At 35.9% G+C, this 22,746-nt stretch overlaps 1 protein-coding gene across 11 annotated transcripts in view; it reads left to right on the top strand.

Annotated features, from left to right (window-relative positions):
- LOC131072806 (protein ANTI-SILENCING 1) overlaps positions 1-22,746 on the top strand; it is a 69,104-nt gene that overhangs the window by 35,238 nt on the left and 11,120 nt on the right. For 10 of the 11 annotated variants that reach the window (XR_009112758.2, XR_009112762.2, XR_009112752.2 and 7 more), the window contains one exon: positions 10,971-11,063. The exons of the other annotated variant lie outside the window; for it this stretch is intronic. Coding sequence is in view for 3 of the 10 variants with exons in the window: in XM_058009067.2 (XP_057865050.2) it covers positions 10,971-11,063 (93 nt within the window). In the remaining 7 variants the exon portion in view is untranslated. The remainder of the gene's footprint in view (positions 1-10,970; positions 11,064-22,746) is intronic. 11 annotated transcript variants of the gene reach the window in all.

A 22,746-nucleotide genomic window follows, 5' to 3' on the forward strand; every position in this document is an offset into this window, starting at 1 on the left:
CTATTAATGGGGTCCCCACACAGCTGGTAAGAGGAAGCATATATTATAACTAAATAAAACATTTGCATTAACATTTAATATCTTGCCTCCTTGGTCATACCATGAATTAACAACATAAGACAAATCTTGAAACATGTAACTAAAACTAGCCTATACTATAAATCAGAAGCTAATAGTTACTGCAAAAATTTTGAAAGACTTATCAACACAAACTATCCAATATAGAGATGTCATATTTCTCCATTTCAACATTTGGAGGAGCTGTCTTCTAGTTGTCAAAGGAACGATTATGTAATTCATTTCAGGAAGACATTAGTCGACTTTAGCATAGATGACATTGGGTCTATAGAATTATCAAACCCATCAATCTTTACACTTGTGATTAATCATTATCCATTGGAGACCTCTAAAACATCTCTATGATGTAAAATGACCTAATCCTTCATTACGAATTTATATCTTTATAATATTATCCAACACACACATGCTCCATTATCTAACACTGTAGCATTCATGAGTCTTAAATCGATCTCTAGATGACTAGCTTTACCTTATCCTTTCTCTATGACATTTATTGAAAAGGCTTTGTCTTCTCCTATTGATACTCCAACTACTCTGAAGTCAAGGTTAGCAACAACAATTCAAGACTCCTGTAATTCACAATCTTGCACTCCATGTTCAGATTTTGTTTGAAATCTTTCAGAATGGAACCTCTTGTACTTTGATTGCCATTATTGTTTAAATAGTCAAGGTCGAAAATCACATTTATCACTTTTAGACAGTTTGGAGACAAGCAATTGAGCAACAAGAGAGCACCATTTCCTTACCAAAGGCTTTGTTCCCCAGGTTGAGATTAGTGTTAAAATAATATTAATATCTTCTATAATGGTCATCTTCTATTTTTAGCAGTCATCTTAGTTGTCGACTTATTTAGCTATTTATCTTTTTAGTAGACTTTTTAGCTTTTTATTGTTTAGCCTTTTAAGCATGGAAATTAAAAATTTCGAAATTTTTTGTTATAAATTTTTTTCGAAGTTTTTATTGAAGAGATTTTTTTAAAATGGTTTTTTTTTTTTTAAAGAGCAGTTTCTTTTTCTCTTCTTGGGCAGATTTTGTTTTTTGCAGGTTGAAAATTTTCTTAGGGTTTCTACAATTTTCAATTAGGGTTTTGACCCTTCAGTTCAATTCAAAATTTTAATCTGGTTGCAGATTCTTGGTGGGTTTTTCCCGTCGTTAGATTTCTCTGGGTGCATCGTTTACTGTGCCTTGATTTTTGAGCTGTCAGATCTGTATTTTGATTTTAGATTCTTGGTGGGTTCTTCGAGAGCTTTCTTGGGTTGGTCTCAGATTTTTTGGGTGCCTTGTTTTTTGTGCCTCAAATTTTGTGCCTGTAAATTTGCCTTGGAATTTAAAGAGTCTGCGATATCTACTAATTCTTTGGACGTCGATAATTTTGGTGTCTTCTAGGCGTTGTTTATGCTGTACATCCAATCCTTGGGTTTTTGCTCCTAATTTTTGTGTTTTGTTTGAAAAAAAAAAACGTCCATATTTTTTTGTTTTGTAAAAAAAAAATGAGGTACTTTATTATTTTTGCAAATTATTATTTTTTCTGATTATTTTCAGGAAAAATTTCAGGTTTTAAGTTTGCAGAAAATTTTAATTTCAGGGTTTTTTACAAACCTCGAAATTCGTTCTTTGGGATTCATGTCTGGAATTCCACTCCAGGGTTTCAGATTTTTTGTGCAACTGCTTCTATAATCAGATTCTTCTGTCTCATACTTTCATTGGGTTGACCTCGTTCAACCTCCATTTTTTGTGATGGCATCTTTGACCAACATGTTGTTGGAACACAGTCAAAAGTTCAATAGCTGCCACAACACCTGGAAACAATGCATGTTCACGATATTTTAATATCATTACCTTTATCAGATTGATTTAGGCGACACCTTGTCTTACAGGTCCCTGGGTTTTCACGGTTTTTTCCTGAAAAATTGTGTCGGTTTTTAGATTTTTTCCACAAAAAATCAATGGCAGGGCTTTCACATTTTTTTTTCCTCAAAAATTGTTTGCAGGGTTTATAATTTTTTCCTTAAAAATTCTCATCTGTAATCCGCACAGTTTGCGTGGGATTTCATTATTTTGGGGTTTCACTGGTTTTTTCCACAAAAACAATGATTTGTAACCTCATATTTCTAGAGTTTTCACTATTTTTTCTTGAAAAATTGTTTGGAGGTTTTTTACGATTTTTTCCTCAAAAATCATCTGTAATACATTAAGTTTGCATGGGATTTGTATTTTGCAAAGTTCTCTAGTTTTGATTGATTTCTCCTGAAAAATCGAGCTTTGTTGCAGTCAGTTTGGGTCGCACTTGCCAGGGCGAACATCTGCAACTGTGGTATCTTGCAGTTAGTTTTGGAGTTGGTACTCTTCTACAAAAGGGTTTGCTGATTTTTTCCTCAAAATCATGGTTTTAGGCTTTAGTAATTTGTGTGTGCTAGATCTCTAATTCGTGTGTGAAGGCTACATTAGCTTGGATGGCTTTTGGTACTCTTGGTCGTTTACATTCTGCAGATCTTGGGAGGGTCTCCGTAGCAGCAGATGGTCTTTGCATTTCTGATCATAACACCTGCATTGTATTTTGTAGGGTATTGAGTACGATGACCATTAGGGAGGAGGGTGTTAAAATAATATTAATATCTTCTATAATGGTCGTCTTCTATTTTTAGCAGTCATCTTAGTTGTCGACTTATTTAGCTATTTAGCTTTTTAGTCGACTTATTTAGCTTGTTAAGTTAGCTTTTTATTATTTAGCATTTTAAGCTATATTTAGCTTTTTAGCTTATTTGATTTCACTTTAACGACTAGTTCTATTTATAGAACATCGTCTTGTAACCTCTATATATACATGTGTATATCGTTCAATGTAATTATGCAATTATTGAATCATTCATTCAATTTATTTTTTAATTAGAACCATTGATGAAGGCTTGATCTACCATTCCTTGGTTGGTGGAGATCAAATTTTTCTAATTTTGTCTACTTTGACTTGAATGTTTTTGGGAGCTAGCTGCTGAGTGCTTTGGGGTTCAGAAGGGGGATTATCTTTTTGTTTCAATGCCTTACTTGAGGTATTCTTGGGGAACGCAGGAATGCAAGGCATTGATCACTTGGATTTCCTCAAATTTGGAGGATTATCTTGCTTCATGAGGGAATGTACGGGGTACACTTTCCTTGTGCATTTTAAATCATAGCTTGATCAACAAGGTTTGCAAGTTTATGATTTCAAACATATTTATTTTGTAAACCTTTCAGCTTATAAGGGCGCCAATTGGAATAGTTAAATAAGTTGGAATCTAGAGCATACTATATTGACATTGTAATGAAGACTTAGACTTTATGTAGTTGAGATAAAGGTTTGGTGGAATGGACGTTATAGGTGTATGCTTCCCTTGAAAGTAACCATTTCTCTCAATTTATGCAGTTAAGTTCCACAAAAGTCTTGAAGGCTTCAAAAGGTCGTCGAAGCACTTAGCAAACAATTACTTTTGAAGTTTTGCTCCAAGTTTTAGTTATTTAGTTTTTTCTGAAGGTCAAGTGTAAGTGCTAGAGACATTATATAATATTTTCTTGTTACCAAGGATTGGTTGTTGGCGTACATTTCCTTATTTAGTGTAGTTTTGAGTGGGTGGTTATCCTTGTGGGCCTTATGATTGCTCCTAATATCAAACCATTCATTGTTCATTCTCATTTACTGGAATTTTAAAAGTCATCTTGGACACATGAACTTGGTATTCCATGCTTTGCACCCACACAAATGTATGTTTGCTACATAGAGAAGGCATCATTTTGGTCAAATGTTATGGTCAAGCATGGTTTAAAACTTGATTTAGAGAAGATATGCCATTCTTAACTAGTTCTCGATACCTTACATAGTTTTCAATTTTCTAACCACCTAGTGCTCACTTCCATCATCTAGGAATTATTTTTAAGCTTGTCATGCATTGTATGAATTCTTAAGTCATTAACATTGCTTAGCTTTCGATGCGTTGCTTGGCCTATTAGTTTAGCTTCTTATACCTTATTATATGTTCCTCAATTCTGTGTGGCAATGTCATAACAATATAAATACTCGCTACGATAGAAGTTTTTATGAATTAATTTTCTCATGTATATTTAACACATCTATTTTTCTCATTCAATATATGTATATACATTTTCAAATATCTATACAGAGTTTTCAAAAGTTAACTCTACAATGTTAACACTATTCTGGGTCTATCCTTATTTTGTAATCTCACCCATTTAATGAGATTTTAGAAAAACTTTGGTATCATTATTAAATTTAACTCTTTTTTAATTCCCTTTGTATTATTTTGTGGTATTTTCTTCATTCTTCTTAATTTCAGGAATCCTTGACAATCCCCTTTCTTATTTTGTCTTATAGTGCGTTTTGTTTTCTTTCCTCTATTTAGTAAGCTAATTCACTACTCTATTTCTCTCTTCATCCTGATGATGGATCATGTAGGGTGATGAGAAATGTTGATGTTCAGTTTTTTACACTGTTAAAATCCAAAAGCATACATCATCAATAATATGGATAATGGAAATATTATGTCTCTAATCTTCTAGTTGAAAGAAGATGCAAGTTTGCAAGGTCTACGCTGGCTGAAATATAATTCTTCAATCGCACTAAAGAAAAAATGTGTAATATTCTACCATATCATCTTGAGTCATTTGTGTCCACTTCCTTAATAATATGTTGTATTTTTTTTGCTCATGACCGTTATTTCTGGTCAGCACTCACTACTGGGTAAGTCTCATAAACCCTTTTTGACTGTTCTAGATAGGGACTTGTGCTTTCTTAACATTGTTTAGAAGATGGTTTGGTCCACGTTATTCTTTTATATTGATGCCTAGATGAAACTTGTCAATAATACTGTAGTACATTTTGCATGTAGGGTGACAACTCGCTTTTCATTCATCACAATTAGAACAAAGCTCAGTGAGCTCTTATTTGTAGCCTTCATGAGATTTGTCTACAGAGCTAGCCCTTTGCATGAGTTGATTTATATTAAGTAGGTTGGCAATTATAGACATCATTTCAAGACTGAAAAATACCAGCTTTGTAGTCTGTTTACTTGGCTAGTTCAATTGGCTTGATGTTAAGTTATATTCCTGAGATTTAGTAATCCATCTATCATTGCTTCATGTGTTTCTCTATTTTTTACTATCAAATTACATATTTATTCTGCATTTAGAAATTATCAACGAGATATGTGGAAGGCTTTGTAGATAATTAGTGGTTGGAAATTGTATGAAACTTTACCAAAGGATAAACCCAAAGAAGTGTCTTTACTAGGGTTAGAAGATTTTTGATGGTTTATCAATTATTTGGATTGGATTGTAGTAAAGATCACAATCAAACCACTTATGAATAAGGAAGTAAGACATACTTTTGTTTACATTTGGGGCAGAAGACTCACAAATGAAGGACGCAATTAGGATATTAGGAGCAACAAGGCAATGCTTATTCATGGTATACAACTTGAAATGAATAGGGGATCAATATGGTGGGTGTCTTATTAAAATTTCAGGATTTGGTGTGTTATAGAAAAAGCAAATCTAAACAATATTTGATATGCAAATAACATATAAATATGCAAATAGAGGACAATATTGCTATTAACTTTAAACAGGTTTCATTTATACGAAAATCTGCATGTTGTCTCAAATGGTCATTTTGATTGGACAATTTTGATGAGAGAAGAAATTATGTCTAAAATGATGATGACAATTTCTGCAATTGAAATCTTCTTTTGCTTCATTGCTTACTTAGCCTATGGATGTTCTAATTATTTCTATCTTAATATGGGAGATGTCTGGCCTACAGAGGGAAAGGAAAGATTTTACATTTGTGCCCTTTTTCTTTGTATCAACTCTCTAACACCCCTCCACGATGCAACACCCCTCCACCTAAGTTACCAAATCAGGTACAAATGTGAGTATGGGTATAGAGGTATGATATGTTTGGTATGCCAAAATTTTGAGAGGGGGTTGCATTCGTCTGAACAAAATATATATATGTATACACATATATTTATATACATCATATAAAATATATAAATATACACCCATTAATGGGTGTCCTAGGGTTAATCTGAACCAGCAAGGGGTGAATTACTCAATGTGGATTCCACCAGAATCAATATGGATTAAGGTTAACTTCGATGGAGCAGCGAAGGTAATTCGGGCTCCTCAAGTGTAGGGTGTGTAGCTAAGGATTCTCAGTGTAGAGTGATTGCCAGAGGCAAACAACGTTTACCACAAGGGACGTATAATGAAGCAGAAGTGCAGGCAGCTTCATTGGCCATTCAATTGCAAAAAGAAATGGAGTGACGAAGCTACACCTGGAAGGTGACTCCCAAATTATCATCCATGCCTTAGTCTGAAGGGGATCATAATATTGGAAAATCGACAGGGAAATAAAATACATAAGGGAAAAACTTGCATCTTTCCAGGATTTCAAAGTCGCTCATGTTAGGCGGGAAATCAATGCAGATGCAGATCGGTGTGCGGAGGAGGCGTTGGTACTCCAAGTTGGAGACGTAGTATTTGAGGTGGAATAACTACCAGCCTTAATTGTTTTCAAATTTGGGGCCGACAAAAGATAGGAAGGAGTTAATAATTCAAACTCTAGATGAGATCCATCGACAGTAAGGTGGAAGGGTGGCAGAGATTGTAATCTCTTCGACCTTTAAGGAATATCAAACCAGGTCTACCTTGGGTAGGGTGACGATGAGAGTAGGATAGTCAGGCGGTCATGGACAACTGAAGTACCGCGAGCATTTATGATGACATGCCTGCCACACACATACCACCTTGGAATGCAATGTGTCATTTACGACAAAGAGGTGCGTGCAGCTTCATTGTTAAGATTAAAGTTGTCGAAGCATATTGATAGAGACCTAGATAGAGACGATGGTGGTGGTGGAAGAACGAATAGCGAAGTGCTTAGCCTATGTAGCAATGGAGCCTAATTTCACTTTGAGGGCAGCGAGGCCAATGGTGGTCTTTTGGGGCCAAATCTCTGACGAAAGATTGTCCAATGTCTTTCGTTTGGATGATTAGGGCTTCTTGACCCGCATCAAGGCGGTGCTTGGAGAGAAATACCTTAAGGCTCAATTCAAATACAGGTCGAATGTTGATATCTTCTCCATGTTTACGGTATGGTGTTTTGAGCTGGTTGGTGTACAAAAGGTGAGATAGATAGTCACAAATACTATGAAGGAAGAGTGGCGTGGAGGCTTGGAGAGCTTTTTGAACATGTTGAGGGATGGCAATGGATTTGTTCGTTGGAATGGAGCCTGGCTCCATTCGAATGAATTTTGGCCTCCACTTCGACCATATCTTTTATGGAGTGCAGATAGCAACAAAGAGGTTCGAAGGGCGGCATCACAAAATGGTTTACATGGCGTTGAAGAATACCTCCGAGCATGGGAGAGACAAGAGATACGCAGGGAGTTGATAAAATGGGGTTCAAAGGAATGACGACGTGGACGACTTGGTAGACCAGAAGGGTGTCGACAATGACACGGAAGGTAGAGGCAAAGAACTCGTAATTGTAGGTGGCTCTTAGGGTTCTACAGTTTGTCTCTTTTAAGTTTTGAATGTAAAGACTTAGTAGGTATTTACAGCCTTGGTAGTTGTTGGTGCAGGTTTATTGCTATGGTGTTAAAACTTGTTTTGTTGGTCTATTTCGAGATATTTTTGTTTAAATATTTTATGTACGACTTGCTTAATATTAAATACCAATAGAAATTATCAATTATCGAAAAAAAATATAAATATAAATATAATTAGATATATTATTCATTTGTTCTCTTGCAATGTTATATTTTGCTCTTGCAACTCTTCACTCTACTCTCTCCATAGGTGATGCATGTCTCATCTCGTTAAAGCATTCTCATGGCGTTGGAGAATTTGGTGTCAATACTTTTGGTTGCGTGGCGTCTACATCACACTGTGGTGGCACGCTTACTTTTATGGAGGCCTCGTGTTCTAGTGCTAGGGCTTGTGATGGTTCTTAGTTGTATCATGCTCGATGTCATAACCCTCACCTGCAACAACAAAACGGGCGAGCCCTATGCTATGGTTGTAAGGGGTCTGTTTAGGGATGCATGGATGTGCTACCATCATCATCTTCTTTTCTAGGCAAAACCCTGCGTGGAGAGTGGTGATTTTGCCTTGCTTACTTATGTTGTTCTTATAAGTTGTTACACCATTCTCCCAAAGATTAGTTTGGCCAATGATAGGGAGGAGTTTTTACAAAATCATGTCGTAATTTGTAGATTTACAAAGTTGTGGCCGAAGCTAAGCGACTTGCCTGCTTGCATTTGGAAAATTGGAAGGAATTTATGAAGGAAGAAATATGCGTACCTTGTTGTGCCAAGGTGTTTTTTTATCCTTGAAGTGTAGTCTCCTTCACTTTTAGTCTCTTGCAGATAAGGGTTGGGTGTTAGAAAACAGCCCTTGGGTTCTCTAGGGAGACTTCTTGTGCATGCAACCTTGGTACCCTGCTTTTGATATGCAAATCAAGACTTTCTCCTCCACGTTTTTTGGGCACAATTACACTATATTCCCTTATAGGTGTGGGAATTAGATTGTTTGTGGGCCATTGGTAATGACATAGGGAAGTACCATTGTAGTTCTCAAGAAACAATATACTATTAGAGTTCCACATGTTAACATATATGTGTGGAAATGGATCTATCCAAAGGGATCTCTATAGAGATTTCGTTGAAAGTGGGTGATCCTTGTTGGAAGTAGCAATTAGATTATGAAAAAATTGCTTTTGATGCAAAAAGTGCTTTTCAATTGATCACTTTACATCCTAGTGTCAAAAGTTGACTATCCACGAGTGTGGTAATATGGAAGCAAGTGGTAAGTCCACTTGGTGGATTAGGGTTAAGCCTGAACACTATGTTATTCCTTTCAGCACTCGAAATGGAATATTTTCATGTCACGCTTCCCTAAGAAATAACTCATGATCGTTACCCGCCTACTAACTGGTGCCTTGGATTTTGCTTGTGGCTAATGTTGATGTGGGTGACTTTGTTGCTTCATCATTCACAAAGTGGTATTCGCCTTCATAAAAATACATTCACATGGATCAAATGTCTTGGAAGTGTCATTGCATTTAATGGTTTGTCTTCATATTATGAGTTTTTTGCATCCTGTACTCCTCTTTTCTTGAAATCCACCTCTTGTAGATCTTCCCATGTCATCTCATACTTGCTAGTCATTAATGTGGTTGCTCACTTGGACAAAACATCCGACACTTTTTTCCCCTCGCGCATTGTGTGCGAAATTTTGAAAGGCATTGAGTTTTCCTCTAATTAATTTAATAAGCTTATTTAACTTCCATACTTGCATTTCACCTTTGATAATTGCATTGGTAATTATTTGCTATTCACCTTTAAAGTGAATTTTGGAAACTGATAGTTTGCTCGCCATGTTTACGGTGAGCAAAGTAGCTTTTATTTCTTCATTATTAGTCCCGTCTTCAAGCCTTTGAGCACTCCATGCGAGAATGTTCGCGGAGCAATCCCGAGCAATGCATATGACCCCTAATGGTCTTCAGTTACATTTCGAGGCCCCGTCAAAAATTTATTTTGATCCAACCCTCTTCAGGTTTAATCCAATCAGTCGTTTTCTCATTACGGCAATATGGATGAACCCATTAAGGCCCTTTAACAGGCATTACTACTTTTTAATAAATATTTAAACTTTTGAAATATAATAGCCTAATGTATTAAATATTTAATCCATCTACAGAAAATTAAAATGTTATAATACGTATAAAGTATAAATATTTTCAACAATATGTTACTGATCAAGAGTGATGTTCCCCCGACTATTCGTGATAGGATTGGGAAAGACTATTTTTTCCCTCAAGAGAATCTTTTATTTCCTCCGCTGAACTGATTTGGTTCAATTAATAGAGGAGAACCTAAGCCTGGAAATTTTGATGTAGAATATGGCACCACTCAATAACAGGGTTAGATGCCTACTAGAGAATTGGATGCCTCCGCTCAGCAATATTCCTTCACCCAGTGATAAATCTACATTCACGACCTAATGCCTCCACTCAGCAATATTTTTTCATCCAGCAATTGATAAATCTACATTCACGACTGAATGCCACACAGAATATATCTTTACAATTATACAGGTACAATTTTTTTGTTTTGGATTGCTGCAATAGTCATTTAGGGTTTTCAAGTTTCTTTTGAAAGAGCCAGAAAATCATGTTGAATCTCTAAATCAAACCCTAAGTGAACCAATGGTTGATTACATTCCATGCTTGATTCTGGTACAACTTGTACTTGGAAATAAACAGTTTTCAGGCCAATTCAGTATTTTAGCCCACCATTGGTTGCTGGATTGGGTTGAGTGTGATTATCTAATAGCTTAAGCCTACCAATATCCTTATGCTGTCATTTGCTGTTAATTTGTCTTGATATATTTGTGTTTTCATTACTGTTTTGATAAATATTGGATTCTATACTTATGTATGACTTTAATTAACCACACTTGCTAACATCATGGTCTTTCCTTTTACCGCCAATGCAAATCACTTTTTAAGAGGATTATGTAACCTATGTGCAGGATCTCAAATTATTATTGGCTGGTATATGAGAAAGTAGTAGTGAGAGAATAGATTTTGTATCGATAATTGTCAACTGACAGTCAATGTCATCTTGTTATGCATGAAGGCTTTCTACGGATCATCTGCCAATTTGCATGCCATTGAAAACATATCAAGCACCACTATAATTTCAATTGCATCTTATGTTACAATGCAATTAACAATACTGTATCAAGAATTTATTTACATTTAATGTTTGTAGATAGTTATCAGTCATTTTCTTTGTCAGCAATAATCTGAATAGTGAGTTTTGTATATCCAGCCCTGGGATGAGCGCCTTAAGAAAGGTTATGAACAGAGAGCAGTAATCCGAGTACAAAACTTTGATCCATCATACACATCGGCAGAAATAGATGTAAGTATTTTCTAACAATATATTGTATGTGGGGTTGTTTAGGTTATTCAGAATTTCTGGTTAACCACTGTGTGTTGTCTGGTTGTTGGATGGAATTAGCAGCTTGTTGGGACTGAGAAAAGTCATTTCTTGATTGATAAAAATATTCATGTTGACCACATAACATTACATTGAGTGTTCAACTTCAATAATTGACACGGATGGATTCTAAGCTGACCATTGCAAATTGAAACATACCAATGATCCTTTATATGGAATCCACAACTGCATCATATCGTTTTTGAAATGGCAGACAAATATATCAAATGCTATTTTTTAAACACTGGTTCGTCTTCATTAAAAACAAGGAGGGTTCTGTTGTTACAGATTGGGGACACAAACTGGGGTCTCATTCCCCAAGCATGCAGCAACCACACTGTTGCAACAGCTGTATCATTGGGAGTTTGGCTAAGTGATTCTTGTGTGGGATTGAATCTCAATCCTTCATGGAAATCGCTTGGTCATACCGGCCATTCACACATGCTGGGTTAAGGATGGTATTTTATGTAAAATACTTGCTTTTTTTTTTTAAAATCTCGCATTAATGCTGCCACAGACAATCTCAGAAAGTGGAATATGTTGTTTTCTCTTATTAATAATTAGCTTCGATAGCATGCTCATAAACTGGACACCCATTATCTTTATCAAATATATTGGAACATTTGTAAGGAGAGAAGATGAATTACAAACAAATTTACAATATGCCTGGGTAGCAATGAGAAAATATTGTCATGAAATGGGTTCCACTGTCAACTCTCTAGATCCAAGATATAACTCATGAGTTTTTATGCAATGCTAACTTTGTCACATATCTTTATGATATTTTAAGAAGTCACATTGCTTATAAATAAAAAATGTTTAGACGAGTAGAAACTTATAAATAATGCTTGTAGTTAGCTTCTAGAGAGAGGATTGATAGGAATAAGGAAAAACCTGGTCGTTTTGAGAAGTAGGGTTCATTGTGGTGTTGGCTATATGATATTACAGCTTGTAAATAGGCTAATGTATTTGAGCTATCGACACCGGATGGAGCTATGTTGGCAATGTTAGTGTATGGAATTTAACTGAAGTTATTAATGTAAGTATTTTTTCTTATTTTTACATAATTTTTTCCTGTTCAATTTCCTTTCTGTGTGCATTTATATTCCTCCTTGCCCCCAGTAACCATGTTTCGTTTTGTCTTTTTCTTTGTTTTATACATAGCTCACATTTTTTTTAGTGCTTCCTATTTTTGCTTGTAGTACATGATGTTTGTTTTGTATAAATCTACTTTTTCCTAGAATACAAAGTCCCCTAGTCAAAATTTTGCAAAAATGCTTGAATCCAGCAAAAGAACTTAACTGCTAGCAAATGATATGCCAAAACCTAGTCATATGTTGATTTTGTCATATTGGCTTGTTTTGCTGGCTTTTGCTAATCCTTCAAAGTGTTGTGCAAAGATTATAAATTCAAATATTGTGGGTGTGTCTATTTCTGTGTTGGCTGGTAGGGCAAGGTTGTCATCCATATGGGCTCCTTATCTTTGAGTGGATTAGAATGAGCAATCTTGTGTGGATGTTAGATAAATTAAATTTTCCACCATTTGTCTCTTGAATGACTCATGCATTGATCAGTAATTCTAGATTGATTACTAATCACCTGTTGGTGGGATTACAATTAAAGAAAGTTTCACTATACCCAAAAAAGAAATACCTGAAACTTTTAGAATCTTGTTGACTATTTTTGTTATTATTGAACAAAACATGCGCAATTGAGCCAATCATAAGTCCCAACGCTTGCTGAAGGTTGAGCCAATCATTCTCATGAGAGACAGGCTCTTGTGAACCACTACTCAGGAAACATGGTTCAATGAGTTTGACTAGAAAACTACATAGTTGAACCCTGATAGTAATATCACAATACAAAAATGTGTTACCTTGGGTTTGAGCCAGGATCAAGATTCTTTAAGTGTGATATCTTTTGAGGATTTAAAGAACATTTTAGGATATGTATTGTTTTGTTCATTACTTCTTTTGAATATTTATACAAGACTGTCATTGTGCACCATGCCTGGAGCCATCTTCATGAAAATTCTATTTCTCCTCTTGGTTACCCCATTTTGTTGAGAGGTCTATGTTCCTATCATTTGTCTTTGAATGTTTTCCTTCCGTAGACCTAAAGCTATTTGTTTTCATTTAGTTCTTTTTTTTTAGTTAATTAGCTTTTAAGCTTTATTTAGCATTTAGCTTTTTCTTTTTAGCTAATTAGCTTTTAAGCTTTATTTACTGTTTAGCTTTTTAGTAGTTCACTTTAAACGACTTGTTCTTAATTTAGAACATCGTCTTGTAATCTCTATATATACATAATCCGATTATTGAATCATTCATTCAATTTATTTTTCATGGTATCAGAGCAGGTCGATGGGATTCTTTAAAGTTTGGCAAATTTTTTAATAAAAATTCATGGCCTTCTTTCTGGAATATTTTCTAGATTTTTTTTTTGTTTTTTTATAAAAAAACGATTTTGCTTTTTTGAAGGCTTTTTGAGGGTTTCGAGTTCGTGGGCGAATTCCTTTGTGCTGGGCAACAGTTCATGTTTTTTTTGAAGATTGAAAATTTTTCTAGGGTTTCTGCAATTTTCAACTAGGGTTTTGACCCTTCAGTTCAACTCGAAAAAAAATTTTAGTTGCAGATTCTTTGTTGGTTTTTTGAAACCTCAATTGGGTCGTCGTTAGATTTTTTTTGGGTGCATTGTTTTCCGTGCCTCAATTTTTGAGTCGTCAGATCTGCATTTTGATTTCAGATTCTTGGTTGGTTTTTCGAGAACTTTTTTGGGTTGATCTCAGATTTCTTTGGGTGCCTCGTTTTCCGTACTTCAAATTTTGTGCCAACAAATTTGCCTGGGAATTTAAAAGCAGTTCACAATTTCTGCTATTTCTGTGGACATTGGGATTTTTGCTGTTTTTTTTGGGCACCATTTATGCTGTTTTAAGTTTGCAGAATTTTTTTAATTTTTGGATTTCTTCCAAACCTCGAAATTTGCACCTTAGAATTCGTGCCAGAATTCTTCTCCAAGGTTTCAGATTTTTTGTGCACCTGCTTCTATTCTGATTTTTGAATCAGATTCTTTTGTCTCATGCTTTCACTAGGTTGACCTCGTTCAACCTCCATTTTCGTAATGGCATCTTTGATCAACATCATGTTGGAACACAGACAAAAGTTCCACAACTGCCACAACACCTGGAAACAGTGCATGTTCACGATATCTGAATATTGTTGCCTTGATCAGATTGATTTAGGCCAGACCTCGTCTTACAGGTCCTAGGGTTTTCACGATTTTTTCCTGAAAAATTGTTTGTCGGTTTTTTGATTTTTTCCACAAAAAATCATGGGAGGGTTTTCACGATTTTTTCCTCAAAAATTGTTCGCAGGGTTTATAATTTTCCCTTAAAAATTATCTCATCTGTAATCCGCAATATTCGCGTAAGATTTTAGTTATATGGGTTTTACCCTTTTTTTCCACAAAAACGATGATTTGTAACCTCAGATTTCTTGGTTTTTCAATTTTCTCCTCAAAATCGTAAATTCTCTTTTCAAGGGTTCCCATTTCAGGGTTTGACGGTTTTTTCCTCAAAAATCGTGCTTTGTTGCAGTCAGTTTTGGTCGCACATGCCAGGGCGAACATCTGCAACTGTGTTATCTTGCAGTCAGTTTTGGAGTTGGTACTCTTCTGCAAAAGGGTTTGCTGATTTTTTCCTCAAAATCATTGTTTCAGGCTTCAGTAATTCGTGTGTGCCAATCTCTAATTCGCGTGTGAAGGCTACATTAGCTTGTATGGCTTTTGGTATTCTTGGTCATTAACACTTTTCAGATCCAGAAGGGTCTCCACCGCCGCAGAGTGTTCTTTTCATTTGTGATCGAAAGACTTGCAGTGTCTTCTGTAGGGTAGTTAGTAGATAGAATGACCATTAAGTGAGGGTATTATAATATTTAATTATATTTTAGTCACCTATATTTAGTTCCTTGTTTAATGGTCATTTAGCTTTTTAGTTAATTAGCTTTTAAGCTTTATTTAGCATTTAGCTTTTTCTTTTTAGCTAATTAGGTTTTAAGCTTTATTTAGTGTTTAGCTTTTTAGTAGTTCACTTTAAACGACTTGTTCTTAATTTAGAACATCGTCTTGTAATCTCTGTATATACATAATCCGATTATTGAATCATTCATTCAATTTATTTTTCATTCTTCAATCGGCCTTTGACAACATACAATTAGCCCCCCTTAGGAGCAAATTACAACTGGTCTTCCCTCACCATCAATCTGTGTGGTACTGTTTGTCCATACCACAATTTGTCTCCTTGGATATCTGGTTTAAGAGCAGATTTATTTTGCTTTTAGCAGCAATCTCATTTTTGGACAACATTTTGATGGACATTGGATAGACTTCCTTTGACAACTATTCTCATCTCTCTTCAATTTCTTCTCCATCATTGTGCTATCTCGAAGAGCTTTCTCGCTCTAGATCAACACACCCTTTCTAGGGCTTCCTTACTTTGATAGCAATTGTTATAAAAATGGATTAATGGAGTTTGAGAGAATTGGATGGCATACTCTTCAACGAGTCTGGCTTCTATTATTACAAGGTAGTTGTAACTTAATTGATATTTACTTGTTGGAGGTGGTGTTAACCACATTATTAGAATTATAATGTAAATGCTTGTGGACAATGTGTAATCTAACCATTGCAGCAAATTTCTAGAGAAAAATTAGTAATCTCCAATTATTGTGAGTAATTTAATCATAAGCAATAAAATCCCTTGTGCAAAGTGTACTTCAATCTGAAGTGGATTGTTAGTTTGTTTTGTAGATTTGGACATACTTCCCTATGCACGACAATATCATGAAAAAATTGTGATTTCATTAGAAATGTTTCCTTCATTTTTATAAATTTTCAGCATTTTTTTCCCTATTAAATTTTTTTATCTGGACAAAGGTTTTCGCTAGTATGATTCTAATATTATATAAAACATTACAGCTTGAAGATGCCCTTTAGATGAAGACGTTGCTATTCGTTGAGTGTGCATAGGGTCGAGTAGTTGGCTTGTGGCTACCTTAACTCTTGATTAAGTTATGTGATTATTATCATATTCTTATATAGCTATTTAGGTTGTTTCAGGTGTTATGCATATGTATATAAGTTGGCCTGGGTGGCAACTAGGGCATAAATAGTCCATATATAGGAGCTAGTGGTTAGTTCATGATCATCATATAATCGTGTTTTCATTGGAGATTTTGGGATGTTTGCCCCCTCAAAGTGGTCTGTTATTATCAGTTATTATTGAATAATTGCATTATATTTCATATTATATTCTTACCTTGTGCAATTTATTTCATTACAAGTGGTATCAAGCATGATCTTGGCTCTGGAAAGGTGAGGCCTTTTTATTTTATTTTATTTCAGAGGTTATTATGGGAAGTGTATTTTATGATTTGGGCGAATTTTTCTGGGTTTTTAAAAGGTTTTTGAAGATCATACTGAAGTTACTGATGTACATATTTCAATGAATTAGTGCAGAATTGAAGTTGAAATCAAAGAATTTTTTTTCTGATTTGTAGTGAGTTTATCAGAATCATTTTTCTACTACTAAAGGCCAAATTTTAGGCCATTTGGAGCAGAACTCAAGGAGTTACTGCAAAATTTGGGTTTTCATGAATTTTTTTTTTCTCAGGCTTCAAATCAGTGAATTTTCGTTATTGAAAAAAATTATATTAATTTGATTCGTTTCGTGTGATTTATTGCAAAATCATTTTTCTCCATCATGTCAAGGTTGCAACAAGGGTCAAAATAAATTGTCAAAGTTGGAAAATTTCTAGGAAATGATAATTTGGTTTATTGAGGAGATTGGTTCCATAGATAATGAATCTACAAGGGGAAAATGATGATTTGGTTTATTGAGGAGATTGGTTCCATAGATAATGAATTTATAAGGGGAAAACGAGAAGAAACCAAAAAAAGAAGGATGAAATCAAGTTGGATGTGGCGGAGCAAATGAAAGGGTTTGTGGGAGATATGTTTGGCATTCAGAACAGATTGGCTCATATAAGTGCTTATATCTAGAATCAAATAAGCTAGAAGTCGATGTTTCAATCAACCAAGTGGGATCATTTAGGTCACCTAATCTAAATGTAAATATTAACAATCAAATGGGAACTAGGAACTGGTTAGCAAAGATGTGCATGCACAAGTTCGTGGCAAGGATTCATTAACTTGGATGAATCAAATGGAGATTTTTTTTAATATGCATCAAACTTCAAGCAGGCAAAAAGTGATAGTGGCTTTGTTATGTCTAAAATGAGAGGAATTCATGAAGAAATAGACTGTCACTATCACATGGATGACCATTACAAAAGAGTTGCAATCATAGCATGATAATAGTGTAGAAAACAATTGCTTTTGCCAATTAGATAAATTACAATAAACAACATTAACACTACATCACATTTAGGATAGAAAGGCGTTTTTGCTCAATCACTTCCTTAGCCTACTTGATTAACACCACATCAAATTTATGAAAAGAGAACAAATATAATTGAGAGCTCCCATGAATGGATAATAATTTATTCTATAGTGAGAGGCCAAGTGAGGAAGAAGAGGAGGAACCGATATTACATCTTGACAATGTGTTAGAGGAGGAATCGAGAAATACTCATCCAACCAAACCTTGTCATGCACTTGTTGGTGTTAGTGCCTCACAAACTATTAGGCTAGTGGGTTTCTGGAAGAAATAGAGTAACAATATTGATCGACTTGGGAAGCACTTAATCTTTGATGTTTGATATTTCAATGGGTGTAGCAGTTGTAATACTGGGAGTACAATGGCTCACTACTTTAGGAACAATTGATATAAACCTAGGAGCTATTCATGAGATTTCACTTAGAAGGGAAGACAATTAAACTAAGTTGCTTTCAAAGTACCCACAAAAGGTAAGCTCTCATAAGGTGAAAAAAATACTGAAGAAGACAGTAGATGGATCTATGGCCCAATTATATCTATTAGTAGTCTATCAATCAAATGCTTCCACCCATCCACATCTACATGCAATTATAAGTCATTGTTGAGGTGTTTTGGAGATATGCCTAAAGGATTCCCTCTTAAGAGGGATCGTGATCATGCCATTCAACTCATGCTAGGGACCCAACCACCTAACAATAGGCCTTACCAGTAACCTTTACAAAAAAGTGAGAAGGATGAAAGTTGGCGCATGTGCCCTAACCATAGATGTTATTTGACTTTTGCCCAAGAGAAGATAAATTTATGAAATAACCCTTAAGAATCAAGATGGAGATGCAAATAAAGGATTTATGATCCTTTGGTTAAAAGTGAAACTAATAAAGAATTTTTATAAAAACTCTTATAAAAAATTGGAGGAATAATTATTTATTTAATATAATTAAAAAGAAACCTTTTGAAAGGATGTGGTGGTATGGAAACCACCCCTTAAAAGGTTATATAAAGCATTCATGTGAAACTTGTAAGGGGCAAGAAGATCACTCAAGGAAGAAGAAGAAGGTGACTTGGTGGGCTATGGGCTTGGAGAAGGGGGCACACAATGTGTGTCCAACTTAGGGCACAGCGTACACTTGGGATTGTCTTGGCCAGGGGGGTTGTGCATGTTGAGTAATTACTCTGGAGCATGTTGCGTTGATGCTTGGGAAGCATCTGTGGACCAAGATCACTAATATTTTCCTAGAGTGAGACTGACCATTCAAATCGCCGAAGATTTAGTTAAGTATTGGAAATATATGAATTTGCTGATAATATGATACATTTTTATGGTTGTGTTATTTAATTTACCTTGTTAGATATTTCCTTCAAAGTTCTTATAATTTATCTATAGTATACATTTGCTATTTATATCTATTTTTGGATAAGATTATATATTGCAAATCATGTTAGCTCTATTATTAACCATTGTATTAATTTTGATGAAAATTCTGAGGAGAGAAGTGACATTAAAATAGAGTGCTTGACGTGCACACCATCAAAGATAAATCTCCTATTATAGTCATTGACAATGTTTTAAATGCTTTATGGTATAAAGAGAGTTTACATCGATGCAAGAATTCCACTTTGAAACACAAGAATTCTTGAAGAACTTCATTATTCTCTAGTTGGGGGCCATTTAGGAGTTTTGAAGATTTATGATTGGATCAAGCAAGATTTCTTTTGGGAAGTGCTTAAGGTGACGGTCAAAAATTTGTTAGAGAATGCTTGGTTCGTCAAAGAAATAAAGGGAAGGCAATTAATACACTGGTCTTTTGCAACCACTAGTTATACCTAGCTAGTGTTGGGAAGAGGTGTTCATGAATTTCATCAGAGGCCTTCCAAGATCTAAGGGTAAGAGTGTTATCTTGGCAGTAGTTAATTGCCTTACCAATCATGCAAAAGCATTTATGGAGAATATACAAAAATTACGTGGGCGCCTAGGGCAATTGTCAATGATTGTGGTCCCAATTTTTTTTTGATCGGTAATATATAGATTTGATTAATATTCAGAAATATAAAAGGGTTTAACAAAAAGTTTCCAGAAGGCTTGAATTAGACAAGCGATCAACCCCCATACCCATAATACCTGCAACCCTGCCGACGCCCATAACAACCTTCAACTAGTTGGCACTTAAACAAATTGCCAACATAACCACTATCCATGAATACATACAACGGCAAACCAAAATGGTGACCCCTTTTTGACCACCAAACCTACACAGTCTACAGTCCCAAACACAAAAGCCATAATACATTAACGCATTTACATGTCTACAGTCCCGAGCACAGGAGCCATAATACATTAACGCATTTACATATAAAACCAAAGTAACCATTACAAAACCCCATAAAAACAAAACAAACAAGACAAGGCAGAAAAAATAAAGCACCTGAAGCCCCTGCACCTCCAAAAACTAGGGCATTCGGTATGGTTCTCCACTTGAGCCGTCACTAGTAAGGTGCTATCCATCACCTCACGCTGCCTTTGAATTTCATATTCTGTCCAGACACAGACCTTGGTTTCTTTGCAAATCTTGCATTCGTCTTTTTGCTGCGGTTTTTATTCTTCTTTGCTTCTCGCACCATTTCTCTTTCAATTTTCACTGAGTGAACAAACTCCATCAAATCTTCCGATGCTTCTTGAGCCTCATTGGTTCTCTTCACATGATCTGCACCAACCCTCCATAACAGAAATGGCTGATATTCAACATTCACTCGGTCCGACATCACACCCTCCCTAAATGGTCTCCTCAATCCTTGCCCAGGAATCACCCTTCCCATTAGAGCAGTGTTCCATGGGGACGCGTCCCCCCCTTTTTTGGCCACGTCTCCTCGTAAAGAACGTCCCCTGTCGCCCCCACGTATATGCAATGTTTAAAATTAAAATTTTAAAAAAAAGTGACTTAAATTTTTTGAGGGTTAAAGGGTAACTCTAATTGGACGTGGGCTGCCCCTTGACCCCTCACCCTTGACCGCAACTTGGGGGTGCTGCCCCCAAACCCCCGTTGAAAAATATAGGGGGAAACTGCGTCGATAGAAGTAGGGAAAATCTAACCTTAGAGTTTGATTAGGCTCCATATAACAACAGAACTTAGAAATCTTGATATTTAGATTTAGTATTTCAAATTTCCTGTAGTCTCATTTGAAATGTAATTCTTATATTGTAATACTGTCATACATCTTTTCAAAACTAGTTTTTCATGTACTATATGTATATGTATAACTATATCAGCACCACCACCCCGCCACCCCCCCGCCGTCGTCCCCCCACCGTCCCCAAACTTAGGCCCTTGGTCCCCCCGTCCCGGAAACGCGTCCCCGCGTCCCCCCTTACCCAATGCCCGTGGAACACTGCATTAGAGAGACCAATCCACAAAGTGAGTGGGTAGGAACACAAGCTTTCATCATCCATTCAATCTCTACTTTAGTCCCAAACAACAAACCCCAGGCCAACAACATCGACACAATATCCATGCCGGTTTTGTATTTAAATTCAGAAACCAGATACTCTCGACCAAGAAGATGCTTAATGATTTCAAGAAATGCCTCATCACAGAGGAAAATGCCACCCGACCGCTTGTCAGAGATGACACCAAGGAAAGACAGCTGTTGCTTGGTGGAATGGAGAGTGAAATTGGCCTCCATTTCCACCCAAAGCAGAAGAAACAATTAACTCCATCCAGAGCAGAGGAAAACAATTAACACCCGGCCCCACAACGAATAGAAAAAACTTCACAATGCCGACAATATCTGGAAATTTCTAAATAAATGAATCCAGCCTCTTCACACTCTGTAAAACGTGCCGTCCCATTTGCAACCAATCCCAAAAACCATAGTCATAGTGACAAATTAAGGTGGCGGCACAAAATTAATAATGAGAGTAGGATCGACATAGAGAGCAACGCAGAGGGATGAAATAAAATTACAGTTCCACAAACTCAGTAGAAAAAAATCATGACAAATACCAAGTAGGCATCCCAAGCCACCTCAACACCTAAGTTGTACCACCACCAGATCATTTGAGGGTTCAAATGACATGCCACATTGGACAAGGTGTCAGCCTCCCCATTACTCTCCCGCCTGATATGCAAAATTTTGAAATCTTGGGAGGGGCTTAATTTTGAGCAGATAGCTGATACAAACTTGGTAATACGCCAATATTTGGAGGATCCACCCGAGATTGCATCCGTAACAATTTTGGAATCATCTTCGAGATGGAGGTTAGAAATTTTAAGATTACAAGCCAACTCAATTGCCAACAACGTCGCTTGAACCTTGGCCTCATTGTTTGTCCCATCTTGCAACCTTTGAGCACCTTTAAACAAAATTTTCCCTTCTTCATCTCAAGCCACACAACCAGTACTTGAAATACCATCAAAATTGATCTTCACCCATCCTTTCTCCGGTCTTACCCAAACAGTATCAAAGGCACCATAACCACTAGGATTTGCCCTAGAAAGCCCATTAATGGGCAAGTAGATTTTTGTCCCATCTTTATTAGCAACTTTTGGACAGATTTATTCTCTGGTTTCAGAATTCAATAGGTCGTCAATAAGTTGTCAATAAGTTCTTCGAATGGTATGTACATTGTTGCACTTCCAATGAGTAGTCTCAATGGGTAGATTGGTTACCACTAACAAAATGGTGGTATAGCACTTACATAGTTCTTTGAAAATGTCTCCATTAATGGCACTATGTGGGTATTGTCCTCCATACATCACATCATCATTGAAGGTGACATCAAGAGTTCAAGTTGTGGAGGACCACATGAATCATTGACAAGAAGTACTTTTAGGACTCAAAGAATTTAGCTATGGGACAACATAGAATGAAGTAATGGGCTGACCAACACCACCATGAAAGGAGTTTCTCGTGGTTAATTTGGTTCGAAGCAACCAACAAAGAACAAGAAGTTGTCACCAACCTATTATGGTCCATACCAAATTTTTGAGAAGATGACTTTTTGTGAATGTATCTTTATACCTCTAGTAATAAAGATACATCCAATTTTTTATGTTTCTTGTTTGAAGAAAGTAGTTGAGTCAAATATCCTTACACATGCAATATTACTAGAGCTAGATGGAGAAGGAAAAAACATCTTGGAGCTAGAGTTAATTCTTC

Source organism: Cryptomeria japonica, chromosome 2, assembly GCF_030272615.1.
Source record: "Cryptomeria japonica chromosome 2, Sugi_1.0, whole genome shotgun sequence".
In the NCBI taxonomy this organism is placed as follows: Eukaryota; Viridiplantae; Streptophyta; class Pinopsida; order Cupressales; family Cupressaceae; genus Cryptomeria; species Cryptomeria japonica.